Consider the following 26,719-nt stretch of genomic DNA (forward strand, 5'->3'; position numbering starts at 1 on the left):
TAGTTATCTCCTAATTATGTCAATGTTTTCAACAATTTTAATAAGAATGTAATATCTTTTTAATACGTGTATTTTGACAGTAAGTGACATGAGATAAATAAAGTACTTTTTTTTTTCAAATAAAATTTACCTTTTTAATTTCTTATTCTGACCCTTAGTTTTCGATTATACATTTTTACTCTGTTTAAGAAAGGTGCCCGTGCTTAATTCATTCAGCACCGTCACACCGCCAACCGCCACTGCGTTCGTCCTACATTATGCAGTCTCCGTCTTCTCATTCGAATCAACTCAGCAACACAAATGAGGAATCGCACTGTGCAGGCATGTGTAGCTGCTGTTGCATGCTTCATTTTACTCTTCATCTTAAGCCCATCCATTCCTCAGCCTCAGCAGTACCATGATTTCGCCGACAACCGCAAACTATTTGGTAATTCTTTACCAAAACTATTCATTTTTTACACTTTCATTTTGACTAGAGTTACCTTCAAATTTTATGTCAACTGGGTAGTAGAGGGTCTTTCATTTTCCACCCATTTTTTGGTAAATTTTGAATTTTTTTTGTTATTATTATTCAGGCCTTCCCAATGCGCTAAACGTGATATCGAATTTCCCGTTCGTGGTTGTTGGTCTCATTGGCCTTGTGCTTTGCAATCGTAGGAACTATTTTAACATTAGGTATTTTCATTTTATCACCATCGATTCCTTTAGCCTATGTGCTTGTTATTGCCATCAATCAATTTTATAATTAAAAAAAAAAATCAATCTGTGGCATTAGTTTGCAGGGTGAACTGTGGGGTTGGACATGCTTTTATGCTGGTGTGGTTTCAGTTACTTTTGGGTCTTCATACTATCATCTCGACCCCAATGATGCACGCCTTGTGTGGGACAGGATGCCGGTGAGTTTCTCCTATGGAAGTTTAATCAATTCAGCCATTGTTGTGGTAGAAATCTATGTTATCCATAGTTTCAAATTTTGATTCCTTGATTATTGTATTTTATTGGAGATGACTGTTGCTTTCGCGTCACTGATGGCAATCCTCATCATTGAAAGGATTGATGCAAAGAAGGGATCAATTTCAATTGTACCTCTACTTATGGCGGGTATAGTGAGCAGTGTGTATTGGAGGCAAGCTTGCTTCTTTATTCCTTCTATTTGCCTGAGTTATTTTCCTTATCCTATGCTAATAGGTGGACACTTATCCATTGATAGAGTGCTTCTTTAAGTGAACAAAATTTTTCTGGGTAGAGATAAAAAGTGGCCAATTCTTTGAACATAGTTGTCATGTAGAAATGAGACTTATTGTGAGTGACAACATCATGGATTGGGTAAGTTTATGCCAAGAGTTAGGCTAGTTCTTAACCCTGAAGAATCTGAGCATTGCAGTTTACTGAACTATAGCTCTTGAAAATAGTTGCTATTTTTCTCAGTCATCCTGTTTTTAATGAAGGTTCTTTGGAGACATCCGTTTGTATGTTCTGGCCCAAAGTGCCTCATGCATTGCCATACCTCTCATGGCTATTTTGTTGCCTCCAGTTTACACGCATTCAGCATATTGGCTCTGGGCTTCTGGTTTGTACTTTTGGTATTGTATTATACATGTTCCAATGCAAAAATATATTCAATTAACCTCAATTTCAATTTGAATCTTAACAGGATTTTATCTTCTAGCTATGCTGCAAGAGGCTACTGATAAATTGATTTATAAATTGACTTATCATATTGTCAGTGGTCACACACTTAAGCATCTGTCTGCTGCAATGGTTCCTATCGTGTTAACAGTCATGCTTGCAAAGAGGAGTGTTTACCTGGGGAGGCTTTTGCATGTATGCAACACTCTGCTCCTTCAACTTTTTGAATTAACTACTCCACACATTTGAGCTATGTGCCAAGATTCTGGCCTGAAATTTCAGTTCAACGACTGTGGACGTGTGCCACATAGAATAAGTTGGCATAACTGTCCAGGTTATGGATATGTTATGAATGATTCCCCTTTCTCATAATAAAACTTGGTGGAGATTTTTTCTGTAATTAAAATAATTGTAGTCCCATTTTCTTGAGGCAAATTGCTACCTTTTTGCAGGTAAAGCATTCTGCATCTTTTTTGTGCATGCAAGGATATCCCACAACTGACAGCACATTCTGCATTTTTTCCTTCTTTTTATTGTTTCTTTTACCTAACTAAATTTTTTCACTTTATCGATATTATAAAATTTGAATTATTAACTAACTAATTATGGAAACCTGACCTGAGTTGTGCATTTGGTAGTTCCTTTGTCGTTGTCATCGTTATCTATCCCCATCCTTTTGCATGGGGATGATTCATTTACATCATCCTATAATGACTAGAATCTTGATCTCATGCGGTTGATGTGGTCTGAATGCAGGCAAAGTCCGCTTAACACGTACAGCATTGCCCAGACTCAGGTCAAAGAAAGCATTCGATCTTAATGTGCAGGTTGTGTAGTCTCAGTAACGATCCTTTCTCTCCAGCTAGAAGAAAATCTTGAAAGGCTAAGCTACTAAGGTTAGGTTAGTGGAATTGAGATTAGGTAGTTTGTAAGATATTTTATGTTCAAACTTATGTGCTTTAGTTGTACCAAAACAGAAAAAGGAAGGTGGAAGGGACAAATCACACCCTATTGTGATACAGTAACACATCCTAATTAGCTTCCTGTTTGTGCAGTTCTTTTATCTTTAATTTATAGCTAGTATTAAAAGAGAAGGGATAGACCCAGATATATGAAGAATAGAGTCCTGATTCATTCAGTCACTGTTCTATGATTTATATGAAAGAAGCTTTTGCTTGCAGCTGCAAAATATATAATAATAGCAGGTAAAACTAATGGTTAAATAACCAAAAATAGTGAGACTCGATGGTAGCATTTGCATACATTAACAGCAAGGATCCTCATCACTTGTTGAGTGTTAAATGTTCTCTACATTTGCTTGTAAATTGATATTTGCTCTGAAATTTTTTAGCTTCATACCTATAAATCAACTTACAAGCACGTGTTTGATGAAGGACAGCAGGAAAAAATGTGAAAATATTAAGACCGACGTAACACGGCAGACGCCCAAAAGAAAGAGAATTGAATAAGGACGTGGAAAAAATGGAAAAGAATTAGCATGTGTCCGATTAGTTATGAAAAGAATAATTTTCTATAAAGGGGGCAGCAATAATTCTAACTTTTTTATTTGAACAAGATAAATATTTTAAAGTATTATTGTTGGAGGATAAAAAGGTAAAATTAAGAATTAAAAAACCTTGAAACTGTAGCTATGAGGGGGGGGAAATTTGCCAAAAGGTTGAGATTGTTTCACAAGGTTTTGATGTTTGAGCTCCCTAGAATGAAATTTGGAAACTGAAGAAAAGAAAAAGAAAATAAAAACTTGTCTTTTAAGCGAAGAAGCAAGCATGGGAAGGCTGCGTGGCATATTCTTGGAAACGAGTCAAACGACCAAGTGCAATCCTTCTACCGATACATATATCGCTTGTTGATGTGCAATTGGTTGGCAACTCGGATTCAGCAATGTAGTAGTCGCTTTTATGTTTGTTGGTTGATCCAACAAAAGCAACTAACGGTGGCATCATGAACAACTTGTGGTTGTGGGTGATAAAACTGTGCTGAAGGAAGTTGAAAGCAACACATCCTAAGGAAAAGTCACATGTCTCTGCAAGAGTTAATGCCCTTCGGAGAATCCACGCTCTATGATTTTCAGTCTCAAAACATTGCTTCGTGTGGCTCTCTTTGCAGGAAATGGTCTGACAATGCCGTTTTTAAGGGGCTATGTCTTTGTTTTTTCCGTTTTCACGAATTATATGTATTTTGTTATATGGACAAATTATCCACGTTACCCTTTTCAGTGCATGTTTCATGATCAGATTTCAGTATAATAGTTGGAAAGAAATCAGGAGTCTTCTTCTAACACATATTTCAAAAGCTAAGCAGAAAATCAAATCAACTGCTACAAAAATCCTCAAGGCTCCAACATGATTGGCTCTTGTTAGAGTAGCCAACATGTGGCAGCCAGGAGGTTTCGGCACCTATCCTATATTTCAAAAAAAAGAAAAAAAGAGTTGTGATCATAAATTATGTGTCTAAATAAATAACTTTATTAAGTAGTACTTATTCAATAAGAACCTATAGCATCATAGTTCATTTACAAGTTTTAACCTAAAACTTATTAAAACAAGTTAAAAAGAAAAATAAAACATTTTGATAAATAAACCAACCTACAAAATTTACTGAAACTGAAAAGAGCTCACAGGAAGTTTTCATAAACTCAAATAAAGTCTTCCAAACATCACTTGAATGATGCAGACTGAGATGATACATTTATTGTTAAGATTATATCTTTTAATTTAATTGGCAAATACTACTGTGGTCTAGTACAGTGCTGATGCGATTCATATATAAACCATGAAAGTAGAAGAAACTATCTGGCAGCATTAATCAAACGACAAATTGCTTCTGTGAAATTTGTTTTTAATTTATTAATGAAAACATTAACCAGCAAAGGAGGATGATAACATCCATAACAATGTCAGCTATAACATCTACACTGTGATTCCCTGCAAAGGTGGCTTTTTTGCACCGATTTTACATTATTACTTAATGGGTGGATGGCTAACCTCCGCCTCCCGTTCCATCCCCAAACAGCCCTATCACTAGGCTGGTGGCTGAGTAAACAGGAACAAGAAAAATAGCCAAAAAATAAGAGAAAAATGGACTTTATATTCGCCTAAATATGATCATTGTTATGTACTTCTGATGCTATCAGTGCACAACCTGCATGTCTTCTATGTGGTTATTATTGCTCAACCTAAGCTACACCTTGCAGGCATGCACCAATATTCAGACAAGAGTGCAGATTAACCTCTGAAAATGGATTAAATTTGAGCCCAACTATGGCTATACAGGATGAAACTGAACATTTAGTTTTCTCTTAAAAAAGTCTTCTACCTCAAGCATAGCTATCATGTTACATGACATAGTGCCACACTACGACGATCCTCTACCATTAACCTCATTTTCAACAGCTTCACTAATAACATCAGCATCTGATATTAGCCATTTTCCACTGTTTTCGCGGTCAGATTGCTTGCAACTAACATCCTTCATCAGATTATCATCCAAGTCAGGCAAAGACAATGACTGTGATCTTACCTGGATCTTGTGGGAATGAGATGGTTCACTGGCCGACGGTAGCAACATGCGAGGTGGCGGGTTACTCCCTCTGCGCTCTGCAATGGAGGGGTAAGATCCTTTGCATGGCACACAAGAGTTTGCCCCTTCCAAGGTGTGATTAGCCAAAAATGCTTCTGAAGATGAAGACGACACAGCTTCTTTGTGAAGTAAAGAAGAACTTTCTGCGAAAGATGCATCTTTAACATAAAAGGGTTCGGCTGATTCCAGGCCAGAAGGTGATGGCTGCCGAGAAGACACGAATGACAAGTCAGACCAATTTGTAGAGGAAGGTGAAAATGTGAAGGAACTAGCATAATCAGAACTGGAGGGTGAAAGTGTTGGTGACTTGCAACTAAATTTAGGGCTGCTGTTTATAAAACATGGAAAAGAATCAGGTCGATGAGGGGATGGTGGCAATGATGAATCAACACTAGGAACAAAGTGATCCATGACTTCAAGGGTATGTTTCCCCCTTTCCGAGCTGTTATCTAGAAAACATTCAAAGGAATTCCTAGAACTACAAAGATGGTTTGAAGATGGTGGTGCTAAAGGATCGCCTAAAGAATGTTGATTTTCTTCTTCCATGTCCACACTCGATTCATCTTTGGAAGAAGAGGATATTCTATCACGGCACTTAGAGGATGTGAACAACCCTTTCATGATGCCACTCGCAAGCTTTCTTGTAAGCCTTCCCCAACCGTTTTCTCTAGCAGGAAGGCAAGTTTCTGATCCAGTGCTAGACACAGAAAAAGGTGGAACAACCCCACCAGCAAGAGCCTTGAGGAAAATTCCAAAATCCAAATCATACTCATCAACTTTCCTGGGACGAATTCCCACATCAACTGCATCATCAATATCCATTCTCTCCAAAGAACTCAACCTTACATCCTTCTTAACCTCTTTTTCACAATCACCTGCTAACAATTGTTGGTTAGTAGAAAGAGCAACCCAAAAACCTGGTGGCTCTTCATCCTCAACAACACTAAGAATCGAACCCGTTGCCTTCTCATAACGCACAACCTGAACAGCTGCTGATCGTGCATTACAAGACATAACAGAACCACAATCTTTCCCAATCCACACATATATAGCAGAAGGAACATGAACAATGAAAGCCCCACGAGAATCAAGTGCTTGTGCACAAGGGTGGTTAACCATTTTAGGAACAAGATGAAGAGGGTCATAAGGGGAATGAGGAGCCATCCTGTACATCCTAAGAACAGAATTAGGACTCGCAGGAACAGCATGTACCCTTTTCTGACACTGCAAGAGTTGACAAGCGAAACCCATGTTAGGATTGGTGACACCCCTCGCATTCTTCACATACTGAAACGCATCCTCAAAGCTCTGACCCTCCCTCCACATGAGATAAGCAATAACCAAAGAGGTTGATCTCGAAACCCCTTGACAACAATGAACAAGAACACGACCACCTTGCTGTCGAACATCCTCAAAATAATCAAAAACATCATAGAGAATGCTTGTGATGTCCTCAGAGGGACTATCCTGCAACCACAGTGTCTTGTACACGAAGTGGGTTTGGAAATACTCGGGGCAAACGAAGCCCACGCAGTTAAGCACGTGCGTGATCCCGTTCTGCCTCAGAAGCTCGTGGTTCTTGGCCACCGTGTCACTCCCCAAGTACACGTGCTCCGCTATTCTGGAACACTCTTTGTCGTAAAAGGCCAACTTGTCCCTCCTCAACTGAAACTCCTTAACGGGTTGACCCGAACCCGAACCCGAACCCGAACCCGGGTTTATTATTGACCCTCTTGGGGTCTGTGGAAGAGGCCAAACTCCGAGATCATCAGATCCAGCACTTGGCCACTCCTCAACGCTGCGTTTGTTGATGGAAAGTGGCTGAAGCGGTGGCAACAACGCTCTCGGTTTGGTGTTCCCCGGCGCCGAAGGCTTCCGGATAACTGGAGACCGGTCAGTCCAAGAAACTGAGCGGGAATATGTTCTCCGGTGACCGGCGGCGCGGTCGTTGGTTTCCTCCCCTAACATGGTAATGGATAAATAATAATAATTTTTTTAATTGGGTTTGAAAGCCATGAACAGAATATGTGGCTCTAAGGTTAAGGGTAATGATGGGGTGAAAGGAAAAGTGTAGAGAGGAAAATGGTAGGTGTTGCGGCTAGTTTTCCACCTAAAACCATTGACCATGTCTCTGTCTCTGACTCGTTCTTTGCTTATGCATATAAAGATAAGGGAAAGTTGAAAGAAAATTCAAATATGAATAGTGATGGATCTTGCAGAAGCAGAGAAAGAAAGTTAGGAGAGAGAGAGGAGTGTTGAGTATGTTGGGTTTATGAAAGTGAAGAAGTGAATTTTTGCTATGAAAAAAGGTGCGGCTGGGTGGTCATGGTCTTTCTGTTTGACCAAGACATAATGCGTCAAATTGCCACCTCAGCTGTTACGCTTTTTCTCAAATATAATAATATTAGTATACTACCTCTTTAAATTTGCATTCATGACACACATTTCAAATTTATTTTATTTGACTTTCTTCTCTTTACCATTCATGATCCTCCAATGATTTAATTATATTATTATTTTAGTGATCCCATTATGATAAAGGCATGTAATATAATAATATAATAATGTACAATTCAAAAACCAAATTAGGAAACCGTATGGAATTAAATTTTTCTTTTATTTTTTGTCTATATAGAATACCTATCATTACTGTTGTTATTAAGATACTTCCACATTCTAGATTTTTTAAATTTAGTAGTCAAACTATTATAGTATTTTTTTTATTAGAAGATATCATAATGAAAAAAATAATTTTGACCAACTACATAAGTAAGACATAAAATGTTTACTATGGATTAATGGCGTAAGAAGGGCATATTTATTTCTCTTTAAATAAAGTTTTGGATTATATATATATATATATATATATATATAATTTTTTTATATTGTATAAGATTAATTTAAATTAGTTGAATCTCTAAAAATTTGAAGAAAAAATAATTATGAAAATATTGTCTTTAAATTGAGGTTTAATGATTAGGGTAAATGCACGTGTGCTTGAATGCGCGTGTGCGTGTAAGAGATAAAAAAAAATTATATTTATTCATGCTTTATTTATGACTTCTTATTATAACAGTTAGAATCTTCATAATAAGACTTTATTAAATAAAGTTTTAAAAAATATATATAAATATTAGACTGGATTAATTTTTGCATTTAATGTTGAATTATTATGAAATTTTTAACGTGTTGACTAAATATAATATCAACTAAAGAAAATAAAATTTTATAACTTAAAAATATTGGTTGTAACAATATGCAATATCTCTTTCAAATTTCAGTAGTTTAATTATATGAAATAGGTCAACTTAAATTTAAATTCACAACAATACTTATAAAAGAAGGTATTTAATATTGTGAGTTTTTTTTATCGTACTTATTATAATTTTAAAAAAATTATTTAACAGTCAAAATGTAAAACCTTAAAAAACTAATTCAATTTTGAATTGCTTTAAATTATATTAGATTGAATTGAAACTAAATCTCTAACCAATTTGACCAAACAGTAAAATTACTTATTTGCTTAAATAACTTTATATGCATACAAAGACAATTCAACCATCAAAACTTACTTTGAGCATTTATCTTTTGTGTATCTAGACATCTCTAATAAAGGAAAAAATATATTTTACTTATTGCAAAACATAACTAAATTATGGCGGATTTATTAACAATTTAATATTATAATACTTTTTATTAGTATTAACAACATTTAACTATTAGCATGAATATTATAAATTTATACTAATAATGTGATATATTACACTTAAAATATTTTTTATTTGTAAAAAAAATAAATATTTCTTGTTAGTACAATAAATATTAACAGAATACATTATTTTTTAGTATAAATTTTTTAAGTCTAAATTAATAATTAATTTTTTAAAACATATTTTTTTAACACTTAAAATTTTTTATTTTAAGTAAATAACAGTTTTTTATATGCTTGTAATGGATAAAAAATTTATAATAATAAAAATTTGAAACAATTTTTTTTTATTTTTATACCAAACAAAATTTGTATATTACTTTGTATTTTAAAGAAATTTTAAATTTAGTTGATACATACAAGTATTTATTATAGTGTGAACATATCATTTTTCTTCGTTGGCTGTAAATAACGAATTCATCTAGAAATAAATTATTTTACTTTACATATTATATTATACAGTGTAAAAACAAGTAAAATTAAATTAAGAATTTTATCGTTATGATAATATATCTTTAATTTTATACAGTATATCAGGATACGAAAATTGAATAAAAAATTTAAAATAAGACATAGCTTTCAAAAGGAATAGAATTTTAATTTTAAATTAAATATTTAAAATAATGGAAAAAATTCAAAAAGAATAATTTAAAACAATATTTCTATTTAAAAGGAAAAACTTAATAAACTTATAATATAAAAGTTGATTATAGGAAGGTACCAAGTTTGCATAAAAATTCAAAAATGGAAATTATCAAAGATGTTAAGTGATAGGTAACCCACTGTGCAGTGACAAAGTGAAGTCATAAAAAAGAAACGTGAAATTGGAACAAACATGGGACAAATAATAGGAAGGGAATTATCATTACTCCAAGTTTTCCATTGCACAGCCTCTGGTCAAAATGAAAGCTACATCTTTCTGGACTCTGAGCCAAGTTGCAGCCTGCTTCAAGCACAGTGCAACTTTGGATTTTTCTCATTACTTTTCTTGGTTAAACAGAGTTATACTGTGAAGATAAAATTAAAAACAAATAAAATTTCATCATCTATCAACATTATGCAAAATAGTTACCTTTTTCTTGCCCACAAATAATATTATCCTCAGGACTTTGTATGAATGGATGGTAGCAACCAATTAAAAGCTCACTTTCCTACCCGTTGCCCACTATTTCTAAATAATAAGTACAACGGAAACACTTGAAAATTGAAATGGCTACCCATCTTCATTAACATATTGTTATGAATCATATAATTACAATATAAGAAGCCAGGAGCCTTGGAAATTGGTAGCAGCACAAAATAACAATTTAATTCAAGATTAAGTATGATTAACTTTGATGAATTCAATTTTAAATTGTTAAAAATGATTATATTATGTGAATGGGTTTTGTTATCCCCAACTTTAAGAACTGAAAATAACCTATTAATAAAAGTAGTAAAATTTTATTAAGAAAAAACATTTATTATGCTTTTATAATAAACTGACAAACATGTGTATTGCATTAAAATATATATATATAAAATTACCCAAAAGAAAAATGGTTGGCCGGTGAGAAGAATAGTGGTAGTACTCTGTCGACAAATGCGAAATTGAGATGAGTTTCAGAAATGTGGAACATGTAAAAGACGTGATCATTGCCGTTGTACTTAGAAGAGGGAGTGGCATACGTTTTATTATATTTTGTTTTGAAAGGGTATTTTATAATATCAGTATCAGTATATGAAACCAAAAATAAGTAGCATGAGGTCAAAAAAGGTGGCGATGGAGGAAGGAGCAAGCCGATTCCTTAACTTTCTGGTCCAAAGCAAGACCTGTCCATTGTCCAATCCTTCTTAGAGTTATCTTCGCCAACACGTCGTTACGTGATCCCATACAAATACAATGACCAAAAAGTATCGTTCACTCTCAAGTAAACTACATTGGTGTTATGGTTCCAAGTGAAAGATAAATATACAAAAATATTAACTTCAACTTTTTAAAAGTCGAGTTTAAACCATTAATAATAATAAAATATTATTAAAAAATAAGCATTTATTACCTTTTTATGACTTTAATAGAATAAATATGTTATTTTTCATAAAATAATATTATTTTTTCATGTTTAAATTTAAGAACTTTAAGTGCAAAATAGGAGAAAATTAGAAAAAATTGGATTACAGCAACAATCAAATCTTATTTTATCAAGTGAAGCGGTTACATAAATCAAATAACTTTATCATGTTCCTTCAAAAATAAAATTTTTATAAGTTTAATTAATTAAAAGATTTATTTGTCTTTCTCAATTCCACTTAAGAATTATGCAATCCATTTTTTTTACTAACATTTTTAAAAATCTGTATATGATTAAACTATTTTTATTCATTTTTTATTATAAGTATTATTTCAATATTCTCTTGGAAGGAAGTGTATTATTCTTTTAAATTTAATTCATTTTAAAGTAAAGAAATATCATAATGTTTTTTATGAAGTATATCGCGATATTAATTGAATAACTTTTTTAAAAACAAAACATATTATTACTCTTGTCCATATATAGAAATTGCTCCTTTCCATTCATATTATTCTTGTAGATGGATTTAGAAGTTGAAGATTCCGATATTTTTGCCTTCATGTTTAATCTATCATGATTCATGATGATGCTATGGCGAGCTATATCCTACATTGGCTTCACCACGTAGGATCTGGGAAGCTTTGGAATTTCTTATCGATGATCATCATGAATGGATTGTGCAACAAATCATCTTTCATAACGGTATACTAACCAACAAATGTGGAAAAGATAAGAGAAAAACATTAAAAAATAAAATAAAATGAGAGAAAAGTTTATTTATTTTTAAAAAGTTAAAGTTTTCCTTTCACCTAGTTACTTCAGTCCTCAGTGAACAAGGTATACGAACCCAACCAGCCCAAAGCCCAATCTGGCGCTGAACGATTTCACTTGAAAGAAGAACCTCTTCACTGGCCTCTCTAGCTTGACATGACTATTTAATTTGGTGTTCAGAAATTGTCTTTGGCTCGAATGAACGAATATCAGAACAACAGAGATAGGTAGCATCTGAATGAATGTGGATTTGGTCGTTGCTATGCATTTGGAAAAGCTTGACATGTATCAGAGCATTGGCGCACGCCGCCTCTTATATCGCGCTCTCATTTCAAACTTCGTAAAAGCAGGTCTCATCGATCATGCCATCCACGTGTTCGATCAAATGTCTCACTCAAATTGTCGGCTCTTCAGCGTCGATTACAATCGCTTCATCGGCGTTCTTCTCCGCCACTCGCGCCTCCACCTCGCCCAACACTACTATTACGGCCACGTCATTCCCAATGGCTTCTCTCTCATTCCATTCACCTACTCTCGCTTCATCTCCGCTCTATGTTCCGCTAAGAATTTCGAACTCATCCAGAACCTTCTATGCGACATGGATGCTCTCGGTTTTGTTCCTGATATTTGGGCTCTTAATATTTACTTGAACCTTCTCTGTCGCGAGGATCGGTTAGAAACCGCTTTGGAATTGTTTCGTGCTATGCCTTTGAAGGGGAGAGAGCCTGATGTCGTTTCCTACACTATTGTCATTGATGCGTTGTGTAAAGCTGAACGGTTTGATGAGGCTGTTAGGGTTTGGCGGGATTTGATTGAGAAGGGATTGGGGCCTGATTGTAAGGTTTGTGGTGCTCTTGTTGTTGGGTTGTGTGGTGGTGGGCGTGTTGAGTTGGCTTATGAGCTTGTTGTTGGGGTGATCAAGGGTGGGGTGAAGGTTGGTAGTTTGGTTTATAATGCTTTGATCAGTGGGTTTTGTAGGACCGGGAGGGTTGATAAGGCGTTGAAGATTAAGGCGTTTATGAGTACAAATGGGTGTGCACCGGATTTGGTTACTTATAATATATTGTTGAATTATTGTTGTGATGAGGGTATGGTGGATGAGGCCGTGAGGCTGTTGGAGACCATGGAGAGGAGTGGGGTGGAGCCGGATTTGTATAGTTATAATGAGCTGTTGAAGGGTTTTTGTAAGGCAAATATGATTGATAGGGCTTATTTGATGATGGTGAAGAGAATGCAGACCAAAGGGCTGTGTGATGTTGTTTCTTATAATACAATTATCACAGCCTTCTGTAAGGCACACCGGACTAGGAAGGCATATGATTTATTTGAGGAAATGTATAGGAAAGGGATTCAACCGGACATAGTGACGTTCAATATACTTGTGGATGCGTTTCTGAGAGAAGGTAGTTCCCATGTGGTCAAGAATCTTCTTGATCAAATGACAGGGATGGGTCTTGTTCCTAATCTAATATTCTATACAACAATGGTGGATCATATGTGTAAGAATGGGAAGATTGATGTGGCTCATAGTGTTTTTCGTGGCATGGTGGAGGATGGAATAAATCCAGATGTTGTATCGTATAATGCACTCATAAATGGGTTTTGCAAGGCTTCTAGAATTATGGATGCCATGCATCTATATGATGAAATGCAGAGAAAAGCATTAGATCCCGATGAGGTAACTTTCAAGTTGATAGTTAGAGGGCTTCTAAAGGAAAGAAAGCTTTCAGTGGCATGTAGAGTTTGGGATCAGATGATGGAAAAAGGCTTTACACTTGACAGACATCTTTCTGAGGCTCTAGTCAATGCCATTCAATCAAGTGATGGTACATGAGCGTGACACTAATTTGTCTTGTGATCCTCTCAAATTCATCACACCTTTCTTTCAAATTGGAAACATGACTTAAAAAATGTTTTCTCTGGATATAATACATGAAAGGTTAGCAAACCTGACTAAAACGTTTTCTGCAGGTAATGACACCTGTAAATTGGTTTATCCCATTTTTACGATGCTCATGGTGCAATCCCATACCTTTATATGTCTATGTGCTCACATATACTTTTGTGCTGTGTAACATACTACCAATTCACAGGCCAACTTTTTGTAAAGGATCCATACTGAGGGCAGTGCTGTAATGTTTTCTTGCTATGATGGAAGTAATGTTGTCCAGGTTTTGATCCATATTGTCAACAGACTATTCACATGGTGGATTGTATTTGTCAATACAAATATATAATAGTGTTCATTAACTTTTTGGCCATTGTTATACACGGAGAGCTATGGATCTGTTTCTCACCCTGCTCAACTGATATGAGCAGTAATAGATGATCTGGTTTAAATCAGTCCAGCTACCTATTCAAATCCCGGTTGGTGTTTCTTCAGAGTTCAGATTGAGGGTGGTTTTGAGTTGGTCTTATGCTGTCTTCATGCTATTTGAGTAAATCTTATGGTTCTAACTTTTAATAACAGCTTTGCATGGCAGGGACGTTGATAATGAACATGGGTCCTCTTATGGTTCTAACTTTTAATAACAGTATAGCACCCGTCTGGTGTTCAAAACACTTAGTTTTAGTGAAAAAGATGTCTTGTTTCATCAAGATGAAGTTTGTGGTATTTACTATGCCTTCTGTGATATGTTGCAGAGCATAGTTTGAACTATGAAGATAAGCATTCATTGGTAATTTCACCTTGCTGTGATCTACATCTACTTCCTTGTGATCTTGCTTCCTATCCTAGCAAATTCTTGAACAATAAACTCAGGTTTCATACCTCAAGCATTCTGGAACATTTATTAACAGATCAATGATTTACTATTTGTGTACAATGTACATGTCTAGACTTATATAACAGCAGAGAATTGTGGAAAAAACAAGATTCATTAGGTGGCCTTGTTAGGTTCAAGATTCAAATTTATTAGATTCTGAAAAACTGTGATGCTGGCACGAGCTATGTATGACTTCCAAGATACATATTTGTTGGATACTGTAATAAATTTCAACTCGTCTTATTTTCTGGTGAATTTTGATGCTTCAGCTTGTATCTGCAGCATGAAACTTCAAGCTTCTCTAAAGAAATGTCACCCTAATCATTACATTTGTCCAAGTATGTTTCTACTCCTTTAATTTTAGCAGAGTCTTGTATTAGGGAACTATGATATTCAATACAATTTTGTCTATTGTTGCCCTTGTCAACTCCTATATGAAACAAAACAAACAAAAGAATGTAAGAGAACAAAATGGATGTATGAATCATTTAAAAGTTGCATAGTATTTCTGAAGGCTGCTGCATCAATGGAGACTAACTGGGAATTGTTGTATGTTATGTTATTTGGTATGTTTTTACTTTTTTTAGTAGACTAGTTTATAGTGCATTCATTCAGGAGAATCTTCTGATATTAAAAAACATTTTCTAGCAGTAGTTAGTAGTTACATTAAGTTAGTTAGATAATGTAATAGTGATGTGGATTCTCGTAGTAGCATTGAACCTAATAAGTTAGAACATAGTTGCACTGCAACTCTTACTGCATTTTTTTTGGGGGGGGTGGGGGGTGGGAAATACAGGTTACTAATGCATATACCTCTTGCATGCCTCAGTAACAAAAATGAGTTTCTTACTTGTTCTCTTTATATAATGATATTACTATACCTTGGCTCATTGTACGCTGGTGTAGAATGCCATAAATATTAAATCTAAATGTATATACTTGCCAGTAGATTCTACCCTAGACAATGTTGCATCTTGGAACAGGAGTAGCTGAAGGACGAATCAGCACAATAAGCCAATTTGCTGATTGATTTGATAGAAATGCAATAAAGAAATAGAAAGAAGGAAAAGGAGGGTGAAGAGAAAGTACAGGTGAAAGGCATCAGTCTGGATTCTTGATGATTTCCAAATAGAAGTGAATGATCTAGGGTCCCAGCAACTTCTGCAATGTTCAAGAAAAATTGAAAATAGTTAAAAAAAATTTGCCATGTTGATGGCTAAATGTTAGAAGGTGCCTTAATTAGTTTTAAAACTTCTACACTTTAGGAATTAGTTTGGGAAAGTGCAATATTGAAACTGGGTTGACAAATCCTTTCTTCATTCATTCACGCACTCTATCTCCCTCTCTTCATTGTGTATTTCTCAAAGTTTTTCACTTCAATTATAAATCTTTCTCCAACATATCATCTTAAGTTCTTCATCCAGAACCATTATTATGCAAAATTTAGAAACTCTCTTTGCCAAGTCATCAAAATGAAACTAGACTTCAACCTGCTTGAATATAGGATGCCAAAAGAAGTGATTTCGTTTCTCCAGCATCGAACATCATTAGATCGGGAATAATCAAATTTGTGACAATTTTATAGATGAAACTACATATCTTTTGCCCTGTATTTTCTCATTACAATGTTTGATTTCCAGCATTTCTTGAGTTGTGGGCTTCTTGTTGAATTGCTAATTTCAGTGATTCAGTCCATTTGGTTTTAGTTCTTACTTTGTAGATACTTTGCATTTGGATTCTATGCTTTCGTTGACTTCTAGTACTTACGTATTGGGCTTCTTGTTAAATTTCCAAATTCAGTCACTATTATGTTATAATTTCCACTTTTGAGATACTTTACACTTTGAATTATATGTTTTAAGTTAGATTTTCTGTTATGAAGATTTAAAATTTATAAGTCACTTTTGTCTTGTTAACATATTTTCCATTTAAAAGAGACGGAACTTCGGACTCATTAACTGATTATTTTTTATATTCTGGGTAAACACTAGTTATTTATTGATATTGATTATGTTTTATAGAGTATTAGATAGCCCTCTCGCTCTTTTTTAACTAGGTTATTGGTTATTCTCCTTATTGTTATGCAAAAGTACGGATTGAACCAGAATTAAATTCTTCTGTTTGATTTTGAATTGGTTTATTTTCTTGTTTTCTCCCAGTGATTTGAATTGATCTAATAATGCTGCGATGCTATTTTACATTCTTGAGGCACAGATTCTGATTTTGTGAGAAAATTCTACAATAATTTCCAAGTTAATAATTCCAATTCCTGGATTTTGCCATTGAATTATGAAGGTATTTTAAGAGAGATAGAGTATGTTTGATTTCTAGTTTAAAAATAATTTTCTGTTTTTAAAAATAAAATGTACTACAAATTTGTGTTATATATTTTTGAAAAAAACAGAATTTTTTAAAATAGAAATCAAACGTGCTCTTATTTTTCTTTTTTCATTTTTGTTCATCTTAATGAGGAAGCAAAACTCGTTTCCTGACCACGTTTATTAGGGGAAATGACTTTTATATTTGATTTATCCTGTCACAGTTCAATATAAGAATGGAGGAGTTAGAATGTTAACAATAGTCATATGGTCTTAAAGTTTGACCATATTATACTTAGGGCTTGTGTGGAAGAACTTATGAAAAATAACTTATTACTCATAAATTGTTTTTAGGGTATTTTAATAAGTTTGTTTGATATAGTTTATTGAAATAAGTTTTTTTTTTTTTTTTTTAAACTTAATAAGTTTCATCGTTAAATTTATGATATGAATTATCATTTTACAAGGAGCTTATTAACTAAGTGCTTAAATAAGTAATTATTTAAATACCTTTAGTAGTTTATGGGTTTGGCTCATCACATTACTTACAACGGTTTCGGGGTGAGGTGGTGGAAACACAGGAAGTGAAGAGAACGGCAGAATTGCTTTTGATTAACCGTCGGTTGGTCTGTACCTGGGGACTGTTAATTGTGCACCTGACCTGATCTTGGAAAACATTGAAAACTGAAGGCAACAAAGATAATCCTGGCTTTAGCTTCTCTATTTGACTTATAATTCTAAAAATAACTTCCACTTCTATTCGAAATTTGAAGTAAAATTCCTTCCAATTATTTAGGCATTTACTTATTTGACATGAGCCTGAGGAATTAATGTGTATGCCATTGATTTACAAACTTATGTATATTTGTTTTATAACTACTGCATTATTGCTTTTTGCTCGGTCTCTCCATTCCACATTGCAAATTAGATGTTAATGACACGCATGGTTTTGACCGTTGGTTCTTTCTATTACTGAGGGTGCGGTGGGGGTGTTTGGTGGATCCGCTGTAAATTATATAGTCCTTTTATTTAGTCACCGGTAAAGTTGAAAAAATGCGTACGCACATGAAGTTTATCAACTCAATTTAAGCAGTCACCCATAAAAATGAGTTTGCTATATTGTTCTGAACTGATCATGGCCATATATGTACCTTTCAATTTTGTTTGTGAATAATTATTATGATATATTTTTTTGCCTCATTTTGCGAATTTCGAAATTGTTTCTCGTGTACTAATCTTCTTTTTGGTAAGTACGCCAAGACAATCTAACATATTTCTTTATTTATTTATTGCTGACAAATATATATTTCTTTTAAATTGATCGAATGTTGACTCAATGAATTCCTCTGTTCTACTGGGCGTTCTAACTTCCTAAAATGCTCGAACTTGCAATCTGTGTTTGTGGCCCACGTATTTTGGACCAATGTAGGGGAAAGGTATCTTGTGCATTTAGTACTGTTTGCTTGTAAATTGGGGTAGACGATTTGATCAAAAAAATTGTGGTAGAAGAAACTGAAAGTGCTCGAGGTTAGAATGTATGTTGTCGCCTTGCACGATCAGGTCTTTTCGGCAACCTTTACAGTTTGAAGGGTATTTTATAATCAAATTTGAAATCTTCGTAGTCCAAGAAAATGAAGACACCATTCCCCCTGTAATTCCACACAAGGTTTTGCTCTCTAATGGGGATTCAAGTTCTGTATATTATAGTCCAATAATAAGCTCCGCAACTCGGATCTGAATTTCACCCATTCAATCAAGGCTTGACCTAAACATAACATAAATAAGTGATACATGATCACTCTCTAGGTGATAAACTCAAATCAGGTGCTAATATTTAAAATAATAAAAAATAGAAACATTGTGCCCCACATAAGTGGCTTATGTTTGATTCTTTGCCTTTATATGAATCATCCTTGAAGTTCTCATGAAGTCATTCTCATTCCCTTTTTATACTTTAATTTTTGTTTTAGGCTTGATTTGTCCTCGTTTCCATTAGCTTAATAACATTTTCATAGCTTTTGTTTCTCTTCATTCTTTTCATTCATCTTTCAGCAACCATGTCTCTTCGAGAAACCAACCCTCATTTTTCTAGACCGTCACGGCCACAACATGTAGATGGTAGTGACCAACCATCTTATGCATTTGTTCCGTCCCATAGACACCGTGGCCAACCACCCACACAAGGAGCTGCACCTGTACAAAATGTATTGCAACCTCAGCATGAAGATCATGTCCCATTACGAACACAACGTGATGACCATTTTCCATTGCCAATGGGGCAAGAGGATCATCCACACACATCTATTCTAAGAGAGCCACGCCGTGGCCAATCACACCGTGGAGCTTCACGTAAACAGCCACAAGATCAAGGTTTGACGCCAGCTAAGTCGAAGGTAATTTTTCAAGAGCAATCTCCCAAGGCTGGTGGCTCTGCAGTGCTACCAACACCAGACCATCCTACCGAGCCTCGGTGGCGGCCACGCCAAGATCATCGGCACACACCAATAAGGTTGCCTAAAGAACAAAAGTCTCAACCCTTAACATGGTTGGGTGCTTGCTTGTGTGTAATATTTTGGCTGGTCATAATTATAGGAGGCTTGATAGTCCTAATAGTGTACTTAGTTTTTCGTCCCCAAAGTCCTCATTTTGATGTATCTGGTGCCACCTTAAATGCTGCATACCTTGACCTTGGATATCTGCTCAATGCTGATCTAAGCTTGCTGGCTAACTTCACAAATCCAAACAAGAAGGTACATGTGGATTTCAGCTCCGTGATGATTTATCTGTATTATGGAAGTACCCTTATTGCCACTCAATATGTTGAGCCTTTCTCGGCAGCCAGGCGTGAGTCAAGGTTAGCAAATATCCGTATGGTCACTAGTCAGGTTCAGCTGCCATTAAGAGAGACCCAACGGCTTGTCAAACAAATGGAAGGCAATGGCGTTTTACTTCAGGTGAACGGAGTTTTCAGGGCAAGATCCAAATTAGGAAGCATCTTAAGGTATTCATATAACCTTTACGGCCGTTGCAACATCTTGTTAACAAGCCCTCCTGGCGGGGTGTTGCTTAAAAAGAAATGCAGAACGAAGCGGTGAAGCAATAATTCAGCAGTAAAGATTATTACAATAATTTAGCGGCTATAATATGATTGGCATTCTTTTTTGTCCTTGAAAATGGGGGTGTTTTGGTCTTACTGATTTGCCTATTACTCCTTCAAATAACAACTTTAAGGGTTAGCCTTTTTTTTTTTTTTTTCGTTTCCCCGTTACATGTAGTTTTCTTCTTTTGTATCTTAATTTTTCTTCTCAAGAATTATTAGAGATTATTACACACAAATAACAAAATCCGTAACATTAGCTCAGTTTCTTAAAGGATGCGCGGATTTCAAGTTTTCACTCTAGATCGCGGTCAATGGTCAGTTAATCTCAATTCCACAATGCAATGGAACTTTAATTTAATTTGACATGTCTAGTTAATGGTTGGCCTGAGTGATTCGTATGTATTTTATTTATTTTTTATTTTTATAATACACAGCACAGACAAGCTGGTCCTAAAAGTGAAATGCTTATATATTATATTTTCGTCGTACCAGATTGGACAGCGAAAAAGATTGTCCTGACCATGAATTTGTCTACAAATACAAGACCTCAAAAGCTATCTTGCACCTAAACCTACAAAAACAACAGCAAATTAATAATTTGAAATGCTACACGCCCCATTCTCTTCAAAAATTCTTATGCTGGTCCAAGCCTCTCAAATACATGTTAAGACCATTTAACTATCATTGACAAAAGCCTTCAGCCCCTGAAACGCTTTTGTCGTCTGAAATCGATGTATTATGTGTCAAGCTGATACTCTCAATACAATATGTGGCCATAATTAACAAAGGAAAAAGTAATTTAAATAATAATTCAAAAAAATTGAACAGAAGTCATATACATTTGGAATGATAAAAGGCTCGCCTGTATTTGGTATGGAAGTAATAAAGGTAAAAAAATCATGCATTTATTTTATTAGTGACATTGTTGAACCTATTTTGATAATAAAAAGATTGACAATTGAATATCGTCCAATCGTTGAAACCGCACTAGTTTCTATAGATTTGGGGGGTTGAGAGTTTAACCTACCCACCCGTTCTAAATCTAGACTGGCAGCACTTGCACGGGTTGACGAAACCATATATCCCTCAAAAGACTATTTGGTAAAAAAATTGGGCAGACAGAAGCTAACAAAGTTGCAACTGAAATTAGCAAGCACAGACTCAAAAAATGTAACCCAAAAACATTTATCGTAGATACAGAAACTTCGGTTATGCAACTTCCCGTGGATACACTGTTGATTGCTTTGATGGAAGGATCGTACAAAACAATAAAATTGCAATGGCCATTTATTCAAGCCAGAAGCAACTACAACATGATGATGCAGGGAAACAGCTCATCTATAGTGTGAAAACATAAGTGAAGATGCATTCACTGTTAATTTAGATATAAGTGTTTAGTGAAGTTAACCCATTCAAGAGTGAACACACCTTCGCGTGTATACTTCAGAGGCTTTCTCAATTAAGAGGAGCCTAATGCTGGATCAATAGCTGGACTAAATGCTGGATCAACATGATGCTATCAACTACAATTTTGTGACATAAAATTGAAGAAATCAACATAAATACACAAGAAAATAAGAAACAAAAAATAGAAAAGGTCCAATTATAAGAGAGGTTCAGAAAGTTCCATTTCGTTAGAAGCCTGCTGTTGTGTATCGAGTCGCTGCTGAAATCCCACAAAGTCTAAGCCGAGCCACTGCCATGGCCAACAAACATATCTAGGCCTGTTTTGGCCCCTCGAGTCTTCCCTGTTCTCAAACTCTTCAAGCTGATGAGTAAGCTCCTCAACTCTCTCTCTCAGTCTAGATGACCTCAAGTCTGCCAACTTAAGAGACTTCTCTGCTGCATCTCTGGCAGCCATGGCAGCAGCTGCTGTCTCTTCTTTGAATTTTAGTTTCTTCTCTGATTCTAACATTGATTGTTTCGCCTCTTCAAGTTCCTGCTTAAGAGCTGACAACTGCAGATTTGCAAACAGCAATCATGACTAGGAATATTCAATAAAAACAACTAATAGTTGTACCAGCAGGGGGCTTTCTGCACAGACCATAATGCTAAAAGAAAGGGGGCATCAGACACTGTATGCATGAAAAATGATTCCAGTAATGAATTCATGGAGACAAGATGCCACTAGTGTTAGATATAAAACCATCATGAAGTTTTGACTATAAAACTTCAGTAGTTCTTGGGATAATTAATTCATGACATGGCACCAAAACCTCTATGCCCATGGCATCTAGCATTTGATCATTGTCACCTCCATTCTTCTCAACAAAAGATAACAGCTAAATTTCAGCACAAAGTAGCATGAGACATAGCTCTTAGCAATCAGAGGCATGAAAGTGCAGAGAAGAGAAACAGAAGAATGGAAGAATAGAAGAATTTAGAGGACTTTCCCTCTATTCTTCTAGCATTTGATCATTGTTTTCTCCATTCTTCTAAACAATAGTTAAAGGCTAAATTTCAGCACAGAGTAGGAAAAATGATAGCTCTTAGCTCTCAGTGACATGAAGTGCAGAGAAGAGAGACAGAAGAATGGACAAATGATATCTGTTCACATGATTGGAAAGTTTTTTTTCCTCAAAAATTTCTATCAATGATCCTGGACATTATCCATGCTTCAAGCCTGAAGAATTTTTGCGTGAGTGGACATGTTAACTTTAAAGTCATTCATTTGTTTCTGCCAAGTAGCTTAAGCTTTTGAGATAGTTGATTCAACCCTCTAGCAACCGGCTAATATACTTAATTAACTGCAAATTTTGAACTCCTCAATTCACCATTACACAACCAAAGCTGGACGTAGTGCCTAAAAATCATTTATAAATTAAAGTTTAAATGCATTGTACTCTTAAGAATAATTGGCACAACTGAATTTTTTCAGTCACATCCTCTAAACATGGCAAACATGTCAATAATATTGGTGACACAGCATACCTGTGCCACAAATTCTTGTTCGACGCCTCTGCCTGCTGCAGCTTCTTGCTCTGCCGCTACTTTCCATCTGTTAATTTCTTCTTCAGCAGCAGCAATGTCCATCATTAGACCCTCAATCTACATACAAATATGCCAAGTTGGTAATTAGCGACAGAGAAGTATTAACAATCAAATGTCCCTCACAAATTATTTACAACTTAGGAATACTCAACAAATTCAATGTCCCACTGTTCCAAAATATAGAAATATCAGATAAAACCGTCCATAGTTAAGGAACAAGATCAAGATAAACTAAATAAAACATAATCAAGTTTACATTTTCATTTGCCACTCTCTCCTTCTCTTCAAGTTCCTCTATCCGATGCATTCTATGGTCAAGCTCCTTGGCCTGAGCTTCAATATGCTGCTTAAGTAAGCTCAACTCTGCCCTTAATGCAGTTAAGCAATATGCAAAGGAAAAAAGTAATGACGTCAGCACAACTAGAAATTCCAAATATGCTAGTTCTTTAGTCAGTAGTATTAATGACTAACAAGGAGATGAATTTCAATTATCAAACTTCAAATTAAACAAATAACAAACAACAGTGCATTTGATTCTAATGTTAAGTACCTTAATTCATCCACAGTATGCTGCAACTCAATGATCTCAAGCTGAGATGTCTTAACAACATCTTGCAAAGCACCAGCCTGCACACAAAGCATGCATGGACAATTCATCAAGGAGTCATTAAAATGCATACTGAGATGAGAACAAGTTTAACTAAAAACTAGAAAGAGAAACAAATACTTAACCAAAGAGTATATTTCATCCTCGTCTTCTTTTTCCGTTGTGTCTGATTTGTTATTTGAAGCTGCAACATTTCCATCTCCAAGAATCTTACTAAATTTGAAATCTATCCCAGCCTCCCTCAACCCATTCTCTGCGGCTTGAAATAACTCACTTTTCCTAGAAGATGGATCAGATGTCATCCTTTTTGACAAGGCACTTCTAAGCAAAGAACCAATTTGATCCTTCTCCCTAATTAACCGAGTCACAGTCTCATCTAAACTCTTGATCTCATGATTCTTCTCCTCAACCACATCCCTAGCTTTCTGAACAACAATCTTAGTCAACTCATATACCGATTCCATCCCAGCCAAAGAAGCACGTATATTCTCCTCAATGTCCGTTTCTTGCGGGACAAACAACGACTCAGACAGTTCCGAAGTACCATCATCATCAATTATCTTAACAACATTGCAAATTTGGTTATGAATTTTTGAAACAATACTCAACTGATCAATCAACAAAGGCCTTTGGGATTCCATCTTAGTTTCCAACTTACTCAATTTATCCTCACACTCATCAACAAACTCCTTCAATTGCAAAGCCTCACTCTGTTCCTTACTCAAATTCTCTGAAATCTCATTCAGCTTCTGATCCCGAACAGCCAAATCCTTCTCTAAACCCTCAACAAGAGAAGCCTTCTTAGCAACCTCATCTCTCAAGCCACTAATTGTGGCTTCAAGCTGAGAAACCTCAATGGCAATCTCGTAATTCCGCTGCTCCATCTGCTCCCTGGCCTCGTTCCTAGACTTCGTAGTTGCGTCGTTCTGTTTCAAAAGCTCTTCCACGATCTCATTCGCTCTCTTGATAACACCGTACGCCACCGCCGCCATGCCGGTGTATTTCTGCGATCGCGGCAACGGCAACGCGTTGCCGGCGAAACTGCTCACTTTCGCCGAGATCTTCTCCATGCCAGTCACTAGCATGTGGCTCGAATTCCCAATCTCCGATCGCAGCGCGTCTCGCTCCTTCGCCGTTTCCTCTAGCTGCTTCGCCGTCTCCTCCTTCTCCCGAAGGGCGTCGTCTCTCTGCCGTCCGAACTCGTCGCGCTTCTTTATGGCCTCGTGTGCCAGCGCCTTCAATCGGTTGAACGAAACCTGCAATTCCGTCTTCGAATTCTCGGCGGCGAGCCGCGCCTGCCGCTCCTTATCGAGCTCGTCGAGAACCTCTCGGAGTCTCTCGACGGAAAACTCATCCGGCGAAGGTGGCTTCGTGGCGATCGGAATCGAATCGCCGCCGCTGTCGTCCTCGACGTCGCTGAGCACCGCATCGGAATCTAGGTCGCCGGCGCCGGCCATTTAATTTATTAACATATATATATGATTGATAAACCCTAGAAATTGGAGCGAATCCACAACACGAGAAGGTAGAAACTCTAATGTAATTGTAGTATTGCGTTAGGTTATATTTTAGGGTGCTGATGATAATAGATAGATAGATGAAGAAACACCGCCACAACCTACCAACCAGTCAGCCTCTCCAGAATTTCGGAGTTTCAAATTGAGAATTGAGAAATTCTGTTTTTCGCCTTTTGTAATTGGAATGGATTTCAATTCAAAATATAACAATAAGTGGCGCTGTGGTGTTAAAATAAATTTGATTGTTTAAAATGAATTAATTAATATAGAAGTGAAGAAAATAAATAATATTAAAAAAAAAATAGAATATGGATTGAGGTGGTGCGAAACGAAGTGAGTGTGTTTCACGGCGATGTGATTGAAGGGGTAACTTCGGAAGTTAATAATATAATGTTTAGGATAAATAGATGAGGGAAGCGAAGACGGTAATGGTAGGCGCGTGCCCAGTGGATTGCAGGGATCGGTAACAGAAAGAGAGGAAACTTCGTCTGCAAGGGTTGGCGACGGAGAGAGACAAAAGGACCGTCACCGTAGGCTCCTTCACGCCACGGAAAGCATCATTTTTTGTTTTTTTTTCTTCTTCTAATTAACGTTAATGTTAAGTATTAAAACTATAATTTAGTTGAGTTGATTTAATTGAATTTTACAACAAAATTTCTCAATTAAAATATTATATTGATTTGTATTTAAATTATATTCAGTGTTATAAAATTAATCTAGTTTATAAGAAATTTAAATAAAATAATAAATTTTATTTTTGATTAAAAAGTTATAGATGTCTCGTTTTATTAACTTTCACTCTTAATGTCATTTAATTTTAATTCACAAATAAAATTTATAAATAAAAAATTAAAGAGTTATTATTACACAATAAACTTGCTTTAAAACTTCATGTCATTGACTCTTTTTTTTTTTCTTTCTCACCTAAGAAAATACTTTACAGAAAGATTGGAGTAACGTTTGACATAAATGAACAAAAGAGAAAAAATAAATTAACATAGAGGTTCTAAACTAAATTCAATCACCTAAGTCTAGTAAGTATTACAAAATGGTCATGCAGTTTAACACATAAATAGGCACAATAATGTATCTCAAAAACAATATGCGGTTTTAATCGTATAAAAAATAAAATTTATAAGATAGAGACAGTTTATATTTTTTATTCTTATAAATATTTACGCGTAAAATACAATCATATTCTATTGTTGGAACTTTTGTAATTTGTCCTCAAAGTTAACACAAGCGGAATTATTTAAAAAAATAGAATACCAGAAAATGTTTGTTTATTTTTATTTTTTTATTTAATTTTTAAATTATATTTTAAAATAATTTTAAAAAATAAAAGTAAAAGTTATATTAATAAATATATTTTATTTTATTTTACTTTTAGAAGAGCTGTTTTTAAAAACAGAAAACAAATAAGTTTTAAGGGTTTGTTCGTGTTTTAACTTTTGATTTTTTAAAGTTATAATTTAAAATAATTTTTAAAAAGTATTTAAAAAAAATTATGTCAACAGATAATTTTTTTATTTAAAAAACTGTTTTTTAAAAAATAAATAAACGACCTCTTAGATGCTCGTCATCTTAGTTGGTTTTTTTTTAAATTTTATTTTACGCTATGAATGTAGATAGCCAAAAAAAAAAAAAAAAAAGGAAAGTAG

The 26,719-nt window shown here is 35.2% G+C and overlaps 4 protein-coding genes across 12 annotated transcripts; 2 read left to right on the forward strand and 2 right to left on the reverse strand.

Annotated features, from left to right (window-relative positions):
- Positions 1-240: 240 nt before the first annotated feature.
- Positions 241-2,641, forward strand: LOC113873341. Its single transcript, XM_027511420.1, has 6 exons — positions 241-427; positions 576-675; positions 776-896; positions 1,005-1,126; positions 1,449-1,570; positions 1,655-2,641. The coding sequence occupies exons 1-6, from the start codon at positions 301-303 to the stop codon at positions 1,876-1,878; spliced, it is 816 nt and encodes a 271-aa protein (XP_027367221.1). The 5' UTR covers positions 241-300; the 3' UTR covers positions 1,879-2,641.
- Positions 2,642-4,823: 2,182 nt separating this feature from the next.
- LOC113873013 (protein-tyrosine-phosphatase MKP1-like) lies at positions 4,824-7,371 on the reverse strand. The gene is made up of 2 exons (XM_027510955.1): positions 5,823-7,371; positions 4,824-5,792 (listed from the first exon to the last, which is right to left on the reverse strand). Exons 1-2 carry the CDS (start codon positions 7,195-7,197, stop codon positions 5,005-5,007), a joined length of 2,163 nt encoding a protein of 720 aa, XP_027366756.1. The 5' UTR covers positions 7,198-7,371; the 3' UTR covers positions 4,824-5,004.
- Positions 7,372-11,810: 4,439 nt separating this feature from the next.
- Positions 11,811-19,948, forward strand: LOC113872581 (pentatricopeptide repeat-containing protein At1g13040, mitochondrial-like). Of its 9 annotated transcripts, none has more exons than XM_027510237.1 (5): positions 11,947-13,731; positions 13,854-13,966; positions 14,404-14,521; positions 14,808-14,863; positions 15,472-15,824. In XM_027510237.1, the coding sequence occupies exon 1, from the start codon at positions 11,999-12,001 to the stop codon at positions 13,592-13,594; it is 1,596 nt and encodes a 531-aa protein (XP_027366038.1). In that variant the 5' UTR covers positions 11,947-11,998; the 3' UTR covers positions 13,595-13,731; positions 13,854-13,966; positions 14,404-14,521; positions 14,808-14,863; positions 15,472-15,824. The 9 variants fall into 9 exon arrangements, with proteins under 9 accessions (XP_027366043.1, XP_027366044.1, XP_027366038.1 ...); XM_027510238.1 differs by having other exon boundaries at positions 11,947-13,699; XM_027510245.1 differs by adding an exon at positions 18,896-19,948 and having other exon boundaries at positions 13,594-13,966; positions 15,472-15,694.
- Positions 19,949-20,103: 155 nt separating this feature from the next.
- On the reverse strand, positions 20,104-25,590 carry LOC113871413 (myosin-10). Its single transcript, XM_027508508.1, has 5 exons — positions 23,667-25,590; positions 23,485-23,561; positions 23,191-23,302; positions 22,875-22,991; positions 20,104-21,900 (listed from the first exon to the last, which is right to left on the reverse strand). Exons 1-5 carry the CDS (start codon positions 24,996-24,998, stop codon positions 21,547-21,549), a joined length of 1,992 nt encoding a protein of 663 aa, XP_027364309.1. The 5' UTR covers positions 24,999-25,590; the 3' UTR covers positions 20,104-21,546.
- Between the last annotated feature and the right edge of the window lie 1,129 nt (positions 25,591-26,719).

Source organism: Abrus precatorius, unplaced genomic scaffold (genome assembly GCF_003935025.1).
Source record: "Abrus precatorius isolate BTA unplaced genomic scaffold, Abrus_2018 Scaffold7, whole genome shotgun sequence".
Lineage (NCBI taxonomy): Eukaryota > Viridiplantae > Streptophyta > Magnoliopsida > Fabales > Fabaceae > Abrus > Abrus precatorius.